At 46.2% G+C, this 15,258-nt stretch overlaps 1 protein-coding gene across 11 annotated transcripts in view; it reads right to left on the bottom strand.

The window, feature by feature from the left end:
* Baz2a (bromodomain adjacent to zinc finger domain 2A) overlaps positions 1-15,258 on the bottom strand; it is a 40,467-nt gene that overhangs the window by 5,504 nt on the left and 19,705 nt on the right. For 7 of the 11 annotated variants that reach the window (XM_075954540.1, XM_075954529.1, XM_075954530.1 and 4 more), the window contains 19 exons: positions 14,215-14,808; positions 12,445-12,630; positions 11,599-11,817; positions 10,430-10,843; positions 9,818-9,878; positions 8,374-8,482; positions 8,150-8,251; positions 7,792-8,002; positions 6,074-6,174; positions 5,704-5,826; positions 5,231-5,464; positions 4,856-5,110; positions 3,663-3,877; positions 3,300-3,374; positions 2,942-3,116; positions 2,787-2,846; positions 2,459-2,603; positions 388-1,007; positions 38-260 (listed from right to left, as the gene is read on the bottom strand). In XM_075954540.1, the coding sequence (XP_075810655.1) occupies positions 38-260; positions 388-1,007; positions 2,459-2,603; positions 2,787-2,846; positions 2,942-3,116; positions 3,300-3,374; positions 3,663-3,877; positions 4,856-5,110; positions 5,231-5,464; positions 5,704-5,826; positions 6,074-6,174; positions 7,792-8,002; positions 8,150-8,251; positions 8,374-8,482; positions 9,818-9,878; positions 10,430-10,843; positions 11,599-11,817; positions 12,445-12,630; positions 14,215-14,808 (4,122 nt within the window). The remainder of the gene's footprint in view (positions 1-37; positions 261-387; positions 1,008-2,458; positions 2,604-2,786; positions 2,847-2,941; positions 3,117-3,299; positions 3,375-3,662; positions 3,878-4,855; positions 5,111-5,230; positions 5,465-5,703; positions 5,827-6,073; positions 6,175-7,791; positions 8,003-8,149; positions 8,252-8,373; positions 8,483-9,817; positions 9,879-10,429; positions 10,844-11,598; positions 11,818-12,444; positions 12,631-14,214; positions 14,809-15,258) is intronic. The other 4 variants (XM_075954539.1, XM_075954536.1, XM_075954538.1 and 1 more) reach the window with 1 other exon arrangement.

Here is a 15,258-nt window from a genome sequence, read left to right as displayed (position 1 = left end):
CCTCCATGTTTACCCCATCCTAGCCAAGCTTGCTTACCAGGGGGGATAGGCTGGGCTGTCAGCTGGCTTAAGTAACGCTGCTCCACCTGCTTAAAGAACTTGCTAGGAGGTCTCCCTCTTCGTTTTGGTTGTCCCAGTCCTGTGGGACTCTGTGGAATTTCTTCAGAGTCTTCTGATGGCCTCTTAGAGCCCCTTCCAGGCAAGTGGGTGGAAGAGAACTGCCCTGGAGAACAAGGATTGGCAGCACCGGAAGTAATCATCTGTAAATAAGAAAACATGAAGGAATGAAGATACTTTATGTCTACAGGTTTCCTAGCTTCAGGTTGTAGTCTCACAGCCAGAATGGGAGTTCGGGGTGAGATAACACAGATTGCTCTGGCTACTTACTGGCTTAGAGGCGGCAGGCAGATGGAGGGAGGGAGCAGGCTGGTCCTCAGGAAGTGCAGGGGGTGGTGTAGGGGCAGCATCACAGGGTATCTGGGCTGAGAAGTTAAACCAGGGTCCTTGAGGAGCAGGGCAGGATTCTGCCTCCTCAGGCTCAGGTTCCTCCAAGGACTGGGATGGACCTGGGTCTAATTTCCCTGGGCTGCTATCAGGCGTGAGGACTGAGCTGCTCAATAGGGAATTGTGGCTCTGAGTCTGGCTCAGCCAAGACAGGAAGGCAGACTGGCTAAGGTCATGCTGGCTCTGACCCAGAGACAGAGGGGAGCCTTCTGGCTCTAGGAACCCATTATTTGGTGGGGGCTGGGACTGAGGATGGGGCTGAGATTCTGGCTGAACTTGAGCCTGGGATTGTTCTGAATCATGTTCTCCAATAGCGGACTTAGGGTGCCTAGGCTGCATAGACCCAGGCTTAGACTTTCGAGGTCGGCCTCGGGCGCGGGCAGGAGAAGCAGGGGGGTTGGAGCCAGTTAACTCTCTCTTTACAGAGACTGGGGCAGAACAGGGTGGCGAAGTGACTGCTTCCGTCAAGTACTCAGCTTCCTGCTTTATTCCATCTTCAGTAACTGTAATAAGAAAAAAAGAGCTTTTTTAAAAAGACGAACAGCTGTATAATGTGTACACACACACACACACACGTACACTGGAAAAGAATGAGACACATTCTAAACACAGAACATACTTGCTTTTAAAAATCTATTTAAGAGCCAGGCAGTGGCCGGGCGGTGGTGGCGCACGCCTTTAATCCCAGCACTTGGGAGGCAGAGGCAGGTGGATCTCTGTGAGTTCGAGACCAGCCTGGTCTACAAGAGCTAGTTCCAGGACAGGCTCCAAAACCACAGCGAAACCCTGTCTCGAAAAAAACCAAAAAAAAAAAAAAAGAAAGAAAAAAATCTATTTAAGATTCTACTGGCTAACAGCTTATGTCAAGGAACAAAGTACCTGAGGAAAAAAAAATCTTGGTTTTTTTTTTTTAATTCATACTTTTTTAATATTTATTTATTTATTTATTATGTGAACAATATTCTGCGTGTATGCCTGAGGGCCAGAAGAGGGCACCAGACCTCATTACAGATGGTTGTGAGCCACCATGTGGTTGCTGGGAATTGAACTCAGTCAGGACCTTTGGAAGAGCAGGCAGTGCTCTTAACCAGTGAACCATTTCTCCAGCCCCAGAAATCTTGGTTTTGTTTTGTTTTTTGTTTGGTTTTTCAAGACAGGGTTTCTCTGTGGCTTTGGAGCCTGTCCTGGATCTAGCTCTGTAGACTAGGCTGGTCTTGAACTCACGGAGATCCGCCTGCCTCTGCCTCCCGAGTGCTGGGATTAAAGGCGTGCGCCACCATCCCCCGGCCCAGAGATCTTGTTTTTAAGACAGAATCTACGTAGCCCTTGCAGGCCTTAAAACTCACTACATAGACTACATTGGCCTTGACTCAAGAGACTGACTGGCCCTTGCCTCCCAGTAAGAATTTCTTTTTTCTTTTCTTTTTGGTTATTCAAGACAGGGTTTCTCTGTGTAAAAGCCCTGGCTGTCCTAGAACTTAACTCTGTAGACCAGGCTAGCCTTGAACTCACAGAGATCCACTTGCCTCCTGAGTGCTGGGATTAAAGGAGTGCGCCACCACACTTGGCTTACACATTTTAATTCTTAGTAGTCATTGAAAAACTTTAATTATGTATATGTATGTATTCCTTGAAGTTACATGTAGGCTGTGAATCGTGGGGCATGGGTTCAGGCACTGCGACTCAGGTCCTCTGAAAGACCAGCGCATGCTCTTAACCACTGTGCCCGCCTTCAGCTCTACTTCTCAGTTGTCTTATGAAGTACACAGTTTACAAATGAAGAAACTGAAGCATACATCTGACAAGCAGTTTTACTCTAGAGCCCGTGTTCTTAATAAACTCCACTGCATCAGAAAACTAAAGCTCAGGAGTACTGGGCAGAAGAAAACAAAAGCATTTACTTTTTTTTTTTTTTACTGGAACTCAGAATTCAAGTGTCCACAGATACACCTACCTATGTTCTCCTCTGATCCTTCTACAAAGATACCAGCCAGACAGGGCAATACCCAGTAGTGGCGTCTGTAGCGGTCCTGACCCAAAGAGACTGCTCGAAGCATCTGGGATGAGTGAAGCAGCTTTTTTCTAAAGAAGAGCTGACGCTGGGTAGGAAATTAGAAAAAGAAGATGAATAAAAACATTTCCAGAATGGCATGAAAGATTTTAATATACGGGAGAGAACTGAGGCTTATCAACTTCCCTATATAATAGATAAAATTCTAAACAAGGGAACAGTTCTTGCCCAACTCATATTTCCAACTTTTAGGAGATTAAAAACGCAATACCTTACTGAGTTTTTCTATCTGGCGCTCTAACTCTGGAATGCTGGATGCTGCAATGTCAATCTGGGCAGAAGCAAACAGACATTGAGAGTAGGGAGGTTACCAGATCTACGAAGGAATGCTTTCTAACCCCCACCTTCCTTTTGTTGGGTCAGTACCTCTCCATCTCTTCGAGCTCTGCGACCATGGACTATAGTTTCCTCCTCTTCCTCCTCTTCTATGCCACTGGTTTCTTCCATGATCCGAGAACTGCGCCTTCGTCCCAGGCCTTCTTCTGGCCATTCCATCATAACCTCAGGCCGCCCAGTTCGTTTGGCCAGAGCAGTTTTCAGTCTTGAAATACAGAGATTAGGGAAGAAAGACTATGGTGAAGAACATAATGCCAAAAAAGAAAGACGTTAACTGTACATTTTTTAGAACCCTGGCAAGGTGCCAACCAAAGAAGGGCATCACATCCAGACAACATCCTGGCTATGTCTCATTCTCTCTCTGGGCTCCACTCTGTCCTGTCCCTACCTCCGGAGTCGGCCTTCAACAATCCACTTGTTTTTCCTGTAGCTAGACATATTCTCCAGCGTCTTGTCAATCTCACTGCAGAGCAACAGCAGATGATTTTTGAGGGAGACGTGGCAGCAAAAAGAAAAGAAAGATAAAGTATTACAACAGGGACTTCTGTCTGTACACAGACTGCAGGAATTACAATGGAAGCCTTACATTCTCCCAGGAAAGGGAGGGTCTGAGATTCTATCTCAAGTCACCCCAGCATCCTCAGAGAAGAGCAATGGACACATTACCCTGGAACTTGGGAAGCGCTGAGCCCCTCCCCCACCCACTCCTACACAAGCTACAGGATTAACTACTACCCCCCAAGCTCCTCACTTGATGATGATGGTGGAGCCATTGAGCTCATGTACAAGGAAGGCTAGGACAGCAGCCTTCTGTTGGGGTGGCTGGGCCTGAAAAGGCTGGGTGCGCAGACTGTCACAGAAGGCTGGCTCCACTCTATATGCCATGAGGAAGCAGCGGAGTATCTCAGACACATTGTCTCTGGTCAGTGGAATCTCGGACACCTTCTCCCCCAGGATCTTTAGGGACTATTTGAAAGAAAGCATAATGGGAATGAGAAGGGCAACAGGACAACTCAAGCTGGGTGAACCTGGGAGAGAACTACAGGGTTAAGATAAAACTCTAAGAGAAAAAAAATGAACGAGGTCAACTTGCCGCTAAGTCCGAAAAACTGAGTTCAATTCCTAGCATGCACGTGGTGGAAGGAGAACTGACTCCCCGTAAGATGTCCTCTGACCACAGACATGCACACGTGCACATACACACCCTAAATGCAAATTTAAATAATTTACAGTTGGAGAGATGGCTATTGCTGTTGAAAGGACACAGGGTTCACAACCATCCATAATCCAATTACATGGGACTCAACCCTATCTTCAGGTCTCTGGGGGCACCGGGCACACTTGATACACATACATACATGCATGCAGTCAAACATTTATTCACATAAAATAAAAATAAATCTTAAAAAAATGTAATCCTGACTGGCCTAAAGCTTGCTATGCAGAGCAGACTCAAGGAGGCCTGTCTGCCTCTCCCGCCCAGGTGCTAAGGCTAAAGGTGTACGTCATACACACAGCTAAAAGATATTTTTGTTAAAAAAAGAGAAAAACAATGAAAACTGCCAGGTCATGGGGCTGCAGAGATGGCCCATCAGTTAAGAGAACTGGCTGCTTTTCCAGAGAACCGGGTTCAGTTCCCAGAGCTCACATGGTGGCTCACAACAGTAACTCCAGTTATAAGAGACAACACCCTCTCTTCTGGTCCTTGTGTGAACCAGACACACATGTGGACACCAGGTACACAGAAAGGCAGGCAAAACACCCCTATCCACGGAAAATAAAATAAGGACAATTATGGAAAATAGTTACTAGAAAAAGATGAAAGACAGAGAAAAGAACAAATGAAGCACAAACAACCAGAAACAGGAAGGAGCCACATCCCCATTGCTCTGGGATGGGGGAGGGGTGACTGTTCAATGTTCTCAGAGAGAAAGCAAAGCTCACCTGACAGTGGGAGGGCAGACCAGGGTCGTGGAGTGCAGCCTTCAGCAGCCGCACCAGCAGGTCTTGCACTTTGCCCAGGCTGTCCCCTTGACACAAGAGACCTTCCTGCAGGACTCCCAGACTAGGGACATCTTTGGTAAGGTCAAAGCCTAACACTTTGCCAAAACTGTGCAGGAACTCCATGATGGTCAAGCAGTCTGAGAAAGCCCTACTGGACAATGTCAAACCAGGGATGCGCTTGAAGTCAGGCAGGGGCTGGAGAAAGAAGTGAGAGAGCATTCTGTTAGATTACCAACAGGCACTCATCTGGCTACTCAGAGCTCCTTCTGTTAATACAACTGTCCTCAGAACTGGCCCATCCATGACCCTTAATACCTGGTGATCAGCCAGACACATATCCTCCGTGGGCTTCTTCATCTCCTCCAAGATAACCTGTTGCCTCTGCCGTTCCTCCAGACGCCTCTGTGTGGCAAGGGTCTTCTCTGCTTTACAGACTGGTTTGGCTTTGGCCACCTCTTCCTTTACCTTCACTTTCACTTTTTCTTTCTTTTCCCTCTTTACTTTGTCCTTCAGTCTTTCCTGCTTTGTCTTCATCTTTTCTTTCTCAGCCTACCCACCCAGGAGAGAGGAACAAGAGTCATAGATACCTGTCTCACCAGGCCTGGTCTTAGTCCCTCCCAACCAAGAGTCCAAACAAAATACATCTATAACACTGTTTGGAAAATCTCTGTGGTGGCTTCAAAATCAGACTTGAGATAGGAATTTAGCTCTGTGGTAGTATATCTGTCTAGCATGTACAATGCACCCTAAAAAAAGAAATTAACCTTGGGACATATATTCATATGTACCTTGAGTTTCTTCTTAGTGTCCTTCTGCCTTAAGTTCTTGGTATCTTGTTTCCTCTTGTTTCTGGCCTGTAAACCATAAGGGAAGTCATTTCTCCTCAAACTCTGAAAGCACCTCTGCTTGGGCTAGGATTCAAAAACAGAAAAGGGTGCTGGGGAGGAGAGGTGAGAGATGGGATGATGAGGGATTGGCAATGGATCAATTCTCTCACTCTAGAGATACCCTATTTTTCTTGAACAAGCCCACTTTTCTAAATCAAGCCCAAGAAATTTCATTTAATGAATGTGTGCTGCTCTACTGATGGTGGGAAATGGGGATGGAAGAAAATATGAAGCTGGTTATAGAAAGTTAGCCACTGTTGCCCCTCCTCACCTGCCCTTGGACAGCAGTCTGACTCTCTCCCCGCTGTACCTTCTGCCTCATCTTCTTTTTGCTTTTACTCATCTTTGCTTTATCCTCCTCATTCAGTGGTTCTATGAAGGCAGGAAGGAAACAGGAAAGAGGTGAGGTAGAAAAAAATGCTTGGCATCTATGGCAGCACATGCCTATTACAAAGCTGGCTTCTCACGCAGCTTCATGAACAAGTTTTATTTTCTTTTGCTTTTGGCTTGTTTTCTGAATAGACATAATAAAGCATTAAAGAGATAGAGGTCAGAGAGGCACCTGCTCAGGTAGTTGTACAAAGCGCTCAAACAGCATCAGCAGCCCAGAAGCCACAGGCTGACTCCAACTGAACTGCTTTGGAAGTGGTCCAACTGATGGAAGGGGCTACAACTGCAGAGTGCCTTTATGATCTGTCTCTTTCCCAGGCTATGGAGCAAGGGTAGCAATGCTCAGACTGATGTACATGGCCTGATTTTAGTGAAAGAGAGCTGAGAAAGGAAACAGGAATCTAAACTGTCAGGAAAGACGGTATTGATTTGTAACACTGGCAACCCAGTGTGTACAAGAAAGAGAAGAATAACAACACTGTCAAAGCCAGTGCTCACGTTCAGCTTCCACAGCTCATTCCACTGAAAGATCCAAATCAAAGTAGAAATCTGCAAATACCTCATTTTTAATTGATATTTTGACATAATAGTACCTATTCTTTCCTTTGTGGTACAGAAACATCATCATACATTTTTATAGCAACCTTCTACAGTATCATGGGCAAATAAGTCACTTAAAGCTTTTATTAAAGTGAGATATGGGGCTGGAGAGATGCTCAGTGGTTAGGAGTTCTCACTGCTTTTGCAGAGGACCTGCGTTCAGTTCCCAGCACTCATGACAGCTTACAACAATCTACAATTCTATTTCTAGGGGATCCAACACCTTCTTATGACCTTCACAGGCACCAGGCACACAAGTAATGCCTATGTGTAAAACATGGGAAATACACTGCGTTTGGGGTTTTAACTCTGGTAAAGTACTTGCTAGGCAAGAGCAAAGTCCTAGGATTGGGGAAAAGATATAGACGATAGCAGAGCTGGAACCCTGAATGGAATTAACAAGACTATTTCATCTTCTGCATACTGTACATGCAATGCTTACTTAGAAAATTAGACATTTTCACTGGGTGGTGATGGCAGATGCCTTCAATCCCAGCACGGGGGAGGTAGAAGCAGGCGGATTTCTATGAGTTCAAGGACAGTCTGGTCCATAGCCCAAGTTCCAGGACAGTGAGGATTACACTGTCTCAAAACAACCTCCTCCGCCGCAAATGAAAACATCACAGACACTTTCCCATTTACCCATCTGACTAAAATAGTATGTCAATTATCTTTTGGATTCAGGTCCCTACAACAATAACGATGGCAACTGCATGAATGCAATTAGTATATGCAAGGAGCTGGAAGATGGACAGGAAAAGATGGAACTCTTCTCTGTTGGCATTACTCTATCTGGGGACAGCCCAAGGCTTTACTAATAAAAGTAGCTCAAAGGAAGAAGTTGCCTGGAAAAAGTATAGCAAATGCTAGGATTCCGGTCATACCTTCTAAGGGGAGAGCGAATTTAGATTCATCTTTCCAGGTACCAACTGCAATTCAGCAACATTTTAAATACCTTGTGGAGGGAGCAGAATACCTGAGCTACAAGTAACACTGTACCTTGGGTTTCCAGTTTCTTTGGAAGTCGGTTGTCTGTTTTATTCAATAGCTCAGGAATTTTGACCTTCGGTGGTCGACCTCGGCCCCGCTTCACTTTTGGAACTTCCTTGTTCTTGGCCTTCTCATTATTTCGAGGTCGGCCTCGTTTGCCAGTAATTGCTTGAATTCTGGAAGGAATCTCCTCTGCGGATAACTGGACCCACTGCAAGCCCTACAGGAACAAGGACACTGGTGTTGAAAGGAGACAATCAGTGCAGGTCGCTAAGCCCTCTAAACTACCCCAGACTCTTTGAGCTGCCAAATTATACGAAAAGAAGCTATAATTTGTTCCCCAACTATTTAACCCTTGGGTTAGCACCTCTGGTGTGTCTCTTTCTTCAAAGAAATCTCCAACAGGCATGCGGGGACTGAAGCTGAAGTGCTCACGGCGGACACTGTGTACCACATTTCGGCTCAGGTACTGAGAGGAAAAGTGACATTAGTAAAGCCATAGCCCTACCATGTCAGCTATAACACAACCAGAATAGGTCTCAGAACAGGCGACGCCAGAAAAAGTCCTTTAAAAGCTACAAATGCTGTTACCTTGATAACTTCCGGAAACTGTTTCATTCTCTTCCCACAGGGGCCATAATACCAAGTCTCCCCCTGCCACCGATGGCAGCCCTTCTTGATGCGCACTTCTCTCCGCCACCTGCCAGAGAAGCACATGGGCCCTGCCACCAGGTCACACCCCTACCCACTCCCATGCCACCCAGGAGCCAAGCCCACTGAGCAGATGCCCTCTCCATCTGTCTCACTAGCCCTGCATACACGTCGACCTACAGACAGTCCTACATACAGAAACAGCACAGCACATGAGCTTGACAAACAGGCTCACATTGCTTAAGCAAATACTTCAGGAAGAAAACAATACACCAAATGGCAGCTATGCACAAAGATCTCCACCCCTCCTTTTTATGAAGCTACTGAAATGAGCAGCTAGAAACTCTTAATAGCCCTGGCTCAGGTGCAGAGGAAAGTGTAAGAATAAACTGGAAGCTGATGCCATGACCTAAGTAGGGCAGGTTTAGTCAGTAGCTATGATCTGAGCAGTAGGTTATGACAGCCAGCCTTATCCTCATCGCCAATGTTGCATTAGTACTAAGACTTGGTGACAGCCAGTAGACCAGAGTGGTTGTGGTGAAATTGGGAAGAAAGACAGTTATTTCTAGAAGGTCTTCGATGATAACTGGTTTGGTCATTACATAGTTACCGTTCCAGAGCTTAGCTCTCCAGAGAGCAATAAAACAGAAACTATTACATCACAAAACCACCCAATTCACTGGTAGAAAGTCTCTCTTCCACACTGCTATCCCTCTCTTTGAAAACAGTTTTGTCTAGCTACTCTGGATACTTGAGCCTTAGCTTGGAAAAGGATCTTTGATCAAGAAAAAGTAACCAGCAGATGAGTGAAGAATTTATTTATGAGGGAAGACAGACCCTAAGAAAGGGAAAATTGTAGCCAGGAGATGTTTAATCCCAGCACCCGGGAGGTAGGGGCAGATGGATCTCTGTGAGTTTGAGGCCAGCCTGGTCTACAGAGTGAGTTCCAGGACAGCTAGGACTACACAGAGAAATCTTGTCTCAAAAATCACCCAAAGAGCCGGGCGATGGTGGCGCATGCCTTTAATCCCAGCACTTGGGAGGCAGAGGCAGGCGGATCTCTGTGAGTTCGAGACCAGCCTGGTCTACAGAGCTAGTTCCAGGACAGGCTCCAAAGCCACAGAGAAACCCTGTCTCGAAAAACCAAAAAAACCACCCAAAGAAAGAAATAAGAAAGAGGAAATTGGTCTAGAGAACAGTCCAGCAGTTAAGCACACCCACTGCTCTGCCAGAAGACTCAACATCCACACAACAGCCTGCAACTCCAACTTCAGGGATTGTACACCCTCCTCACTGTCCTGTACTCTACTCCCAACTATCCCACATCTAAGAGTCATTCCTAGGCTTGTGAAGGTCAATGCATGCGGCAATCTGGAGCACTTACCCATGTTGGAGGGGAAGACGAACTTCTTCTGGGGTAGCGATGCGTCTCTTAAGTACATCACCTTGAGGGAAGACCAGAGATAAAGGTCAAGCAAGTTTACAGAATAGAGCTGAGCTGGTTGACACAGCACTTGGGAGGATGTAGCATGCAGAGCTCTGTGAACTGGAGACCAGCTTAGTCTACATAAAGACCAGCCAAAGCTACATAAGATCCTGTCGCAAACAAACTTTTTCTTTGTTTGTTTGTTTTTGAAAACAGGGTTTCCCTGTAGTTTGAGTCTGTCCTGGAACTAGCTCTTGTAGATCAGGCTAGCCTTGAACTCACAGAGATCTGCCTGTCTCTGCCTCCTGAGTGCTGAAAATAAAATTACAGGTTAATAGGAGGGATAGATGCAGCATGTGACATAAAACTTTTGTACAGGCCAGGCGGTGGTAGTGCCTTTAATCCCAGCGCTCAGGAGGCAGAGGCAGGTGGATCTCTGTGAGTTCAAGGCTAGCCTGATCTACAAGAGCTAGTTCAGGACAGGCTCCAATGCTACAGAGAAACCCTCTCTCAGAAAGAAAAAAAAAATGTAGAAATCAGTCAGGGACAAAACAGAATCTGGACACTTACCACTACCAGAAACTGTGACAGCTTCTCCAGTGGTCTCTTCTAAACCAGCAGAAGCTTCTGGAATGCTGGTGCTGTCTTCACTTGCTTGGGAAACTGTCTGGAAGGCGGGTGCTGGAGAAGGAGCACGGCAAGCTTGAGGAGAGGTCACTGGAGCTGTCAAAGAGGCTGCTGGGAGGGCAGGGGAAGGAGCTGGAGACACTGTTGGGAAGATCGTAGGAGGGACAAGAGAGGAGGCTGCCGGAGAGGCTGCTGGAGAGGCTGTCAAGGAGGCTGCTGGGGAGGCTGCTGGATGTAGCTCAACAGTAGGTGGCTGGTTAGGGGCTGGCTCAGTCAGGGGATGTGGGAAGTCTGAAGACTCAGGCCCCATTTCTTCCTGTTCAGAGTCACTGCCATTATTCAGGTCAAAGCTGTTATCTAAAATCCAAAGCATAATATCAATCAAAGAAAATGGTAGAAGAGTTTATTCAATCAAACCTACACTACGGTAAACACAGTTATCCTTTCAGAGGGCCACTGTTTGATTTCTAGCACCCACATGGTGTTGCCCTTCTGTACCGCCAATCCCAAGAGGTGTGAAACCCTCTTCTGGCCTCCAAGGGCACAACACAAACAGTGCATAGATATACATACAGGAACACTCATACACATAAAATTAAATTTAAAAAAGCAGTGCTAGCTGGGTGGTGGTGGCAGATGACTTTAATCCCAGCACTCAGGAGGCAGAGGAAGGCGGATCTCTGTGAGTTCAAGGCCAGCCTGGAGCTAGTTCCAAGACAGGCTCTAAAGCTACAGCGAAACCCTGTCTCAAAAAAACCACAAAAAAACAAAACCAAACAAAACCAAAACAGTGCTGGCTCTTTCCCTACCCCAAACATCTTTGAAGTTAAAAGGTAAAACTGGTGATGGTCATGTTCACCAATGAAGAGAGAAACAGTTTCTCCTCAAGATAGAAAGGCCTCTGGCCATCTTTTCTTTGACAACTCCCAAGTCCTTCATGTTTCCACAGAGGGCAGAGGTCAAAGTACCTTTTTTATTCCCACTAGACAGCATCCCATAGTCTGTCAGCATGACAGCGGTACACACTTCCCATGTTAAGGGCTTAGCTATGGAACACACGCACTGTTTTGCAAGGGAAGACTTTTTTATTTCTCCTACCTCTCCTCACTCACCTTGTAGGACAGACTCCCCTAAGACAGGTGGAGAGGTGGGGCTGACAAAGAGAGAGGCTGCCGTTTGGCTGTCATCTGCGAGGAGACTGAAGGCAGCAGCATTATTGAGAGAAGGGCAGTCGAGAGCAGAGATCACAGGGCTGTCCTCCAGAGGCAGCTTGTCTTCTGCACCCATCAATGCTGTGTCATCTATCCCATAAAGTCCTCCACTCACTGGCTCTGCATATGGGGGCGAAAAGAAATTACAAGCAGAAATTAAGAAAAAAATTAACAAGCCAGATTTCCTTAGGAAATACTTGCCAAAGCAATATCCAACTCTAGTTTCTAGGGTCTGAACTGGGGAAGCAGGGAGGAAATAAGGAAGGATCTCAGTTCTAGCTCAGAGTTGACTTGAAACTTGTGTACTTCGCAGGATGGCAAAGTCACGCCCTCCTACCTCAGCAACCCCATTTAGCATTAAAAGTAGGGGACAGAAGACTCTGAAAATGAAGGCAAGATAAAGACTTTGTATCTATCCATAGATCCTTGTAGAAATCTAGCATTTATCATAAAATCGGCCTTGTTTTTATATTTAATTGGCAAATGTTTCCTTTCTAGTTAGTTAGAACCCAAATAGCCCAACTGTGTGGCAGTTGAATTATTGCAGCCAAGGGCTCTTGGCCAACTGGAAGACAGAAAGAGGCTGGGAAATGAACCAATGCATCTGAGTAAAGCCGGCTCAGCCAGCAGTTAAACCAACACCCCAGATTCCCTAAAACTTTCCTTGGGTTTCTAACTTGTCCAGGTCACGGGTTAGTCACCTTCTGCTCAGGTAAGCAGGAAAGAGACACACCCTCTAAAGCCCACCTGGTGCCAGCGAGTCAAACGGCTCCAAGGAATCTTCACTGAGGATTGGAGTGTCTTCCAGTTGCTCAGGAAGATGCGAAGGATCATCTAAACAGCTCACCGTGGGATCAGGAACCAGGACTGAGACTTCTTGGTGTAAAGACTCCACAGAGGAGACAGAACCATTGTAGCCACACATCTTTAATTCTAGGTAATCCCAGGAGAGAGCAAAAGTCAAAATTTGTGCCTTCAATTTAGCTGTATTAGCTGGTTATAAAAATGTGTTCAGGTGGGGCTGGAGAGATGGCTCATCAGGTAAGAGCACTGGCTGCTCTTCTAGAGGACCCAGGTTCAATACCCAGCACTTACAAGGCAGTTCACAACTGTCTATAACTCCAGTCCCAGGGGATTTAACACCCTCACACAAACATATATGCAGGTAAAACACCAATGCACATAAAAAAAAAATCACTAAAAATGCTTTAAAAAAAAGAAAAAAATGTTCAAGCAACTCTTTCAGGAAGTCCACGAGCACATGGTGTGCACTGTTCTTTCCTAGGAGCCCCTTCCCCACCACACCAGTACTAAAATCTGTGTTACAACATTCTCTTAGTAAGCTCTAATTAGTCAACATTTATTGCTAGGTCTAAACCAGGAACGGACCCTATCCAGCATCTAATGAGTAGAGACACGCTGCTAAAACAAATCTTACATCAAAGGGGAAGATGGACAATAAGGCGGAGACAAGAACCCTACCGCATATTTAGTTATTTTTTTCCAACAAGTGGAACAGAGAAATTATTCTTTGACTTTTTTATAGGGCAGTCACCCTTGCAGTGAATATGAAGTACAAATACAAACTAATATTTTAATCTATTTTTAGGGAAACAAAATAGGTTGCCACACATAAATATTAACAAACAAAACAAAACGAGAAGAAAGGGAGCTGAATAGACACACAATGGTGCACTCTACCTATTGTGTTCTCACCTTAGTAAGTAAGTCACTACCAGAGCTGAGCCACTTCAGCAGTACCTAATCCTGCCACAGTTAAAATAGCCTCATGCTTTCAGTGCTCACCACTCATCTGCTTTAGAAGCCCCTACCCCACCCTATCTCATTTCTGTGTCCCAGGCTGACCTCCTCCTGCCTCCACTCTCAAGGGCTGAGATTATAGGCATGTGCCGGTATGATGTTCGCAGGGCTGGAGGTAGGTAGAACCCATTCAACCCATTCATGCACGCTACGCAGGCATACACTAGCCACTGAGTGACATTCCCAGCCCAAGAAGTCATTCTTTTCTTCGTTTTAAAATTTATTTATTTTTATTTTGTATGTGCATTGGTGTTTTACTTGTATGTATATCTGTGTGAGGGTGTCAGGTCCCCTAGAACCAGAGCTACAGAGAGATGTGAGCCACATGTGGGTGCCGGGAATTGAACCCAGGTCCTCAGAAGAGAAGTCAGTGTTCTTAACCACGGAGCTCCAGCTCCCCAAAAAGCCATTCTTGATGCAGTATGTGTTTGGGCTGTTTCAGGCTTGCCCAGCGCCCACTTGCCCTCTCTTGGGCAGCAGCTCTGCAAGAGCTTGAAATAATTCGCACTCCCACTCTTGAACTGGTGCTGCTGCCACAAAAACACCAGCCACTTGGCTCTGCTAATCACCAACATGCAAATCAGTCTTTACTGCAGAGAGCTGGAAAGACAAGTTTTCCTCACCCCAAAAGGCCACTGCCCCCCATGACCGCACTTTCTCTCTCCACACCCACCCAGCTCACAGACCCAGTTATACCTGGCTGTTCTTCCTCCAGTTCCAGGCTGCCTACCAAGCCAGTGCCATTTTCCTCCACAACTGAAGTCAGCTCCTTTTCTGCTGCCTCATCAGAATGGATCCCATTGCTTACATCCTGGGAAGGTGCAAAGGTCTGGATACTAGATCCCAACATTGGAGAAGTCTGTGGGGAGGTGAAAAAACTTGGAGGTCCATTGGGCATCACCTCAAAATTCTGGTCAGGAAAGGAATCATATAGCTCCTGTGAATCGAAGTTAAGCCCCATGGGACTCTGGGTACCATTGGCCCAGAACTCTTGGCTCCCAGCTCGAAGATTAGTGTTGTGACTTGGGGATGAAGGTTGTCGGCTGCCCCCAAGGATACCGTTGAGTGGGTATTGTCCCCCAGGGAACTGAGAAAGAAGGGGTGGGTCCTTGAGGTTGTTGCTGGGATTGGCAGGTGGGTACTGTGAGTAGTTCCAAAGACAGTCGTAGGCCACGTTAGGGTGCTGGAGGTGTGAGGTGCTGGAGGAGTGGGGAGCAGAGTTCAAAATCCCTGAAGTAGTAGTGTGAGATACAGTAGATAAGCCATTAACATTCACATCCCCATTCAAACCTGGAAGAAAAATAGAAAAGAGTCAGCTATGAATATATATGCAATAACGCTATGAAATAAACCTCAAAAACAGTGAAGGGACTCCTCTGTTAACTTCAGCTTTTGGGTCTCAAGGGAACACTAAACCTGGATGTTCCCGTGTCTAAGCTTAGCACTGCTGCTGAGACAGATAAGTAAGGGGCTAGGAAGTGGCCTAGGTGTGCCACAGGAGCTAGTGGCAGCCATGGATACTGCTGCTGCAAGCTTTCTACTACATGGAGCTGCATAATGACTTTCCCACCCTTATTCCTTATGGGAATTCTTTTGGGGAGGGGGGGGTTATGACTGAATTTTCCAATTCCCAATACCCTCTTTCCTTAGTGCCTATTTGGCCCTACAGTGGCACCAGAAGGGACAGCCTCCACCTCACTGGCACATGCAGATCCAGCACTTTGTGCTGGGCTAAGAATA

The sequence above is a fragment of the Microtus pennsylvanicus genome, chromosome 20 (assembly GCF_037038515.1).
Source record: "Microtus pennsylvanicus isolate mMicPen1 chromosome 20, mMicPen1.hap1, whole genome shotgun sequence".
Lineage (NCBI taxonomy): Eukaryota > Metazoa > Chordata > Mammalia > Rodentia > Cricetidae > Microtus > Microtus pennsylvanicus.
The sequence above is the reverse complement of the archived record's forward strand: the minus strand, read 5'-3'. Positions and strand labels throughout refer to the sequence as shown.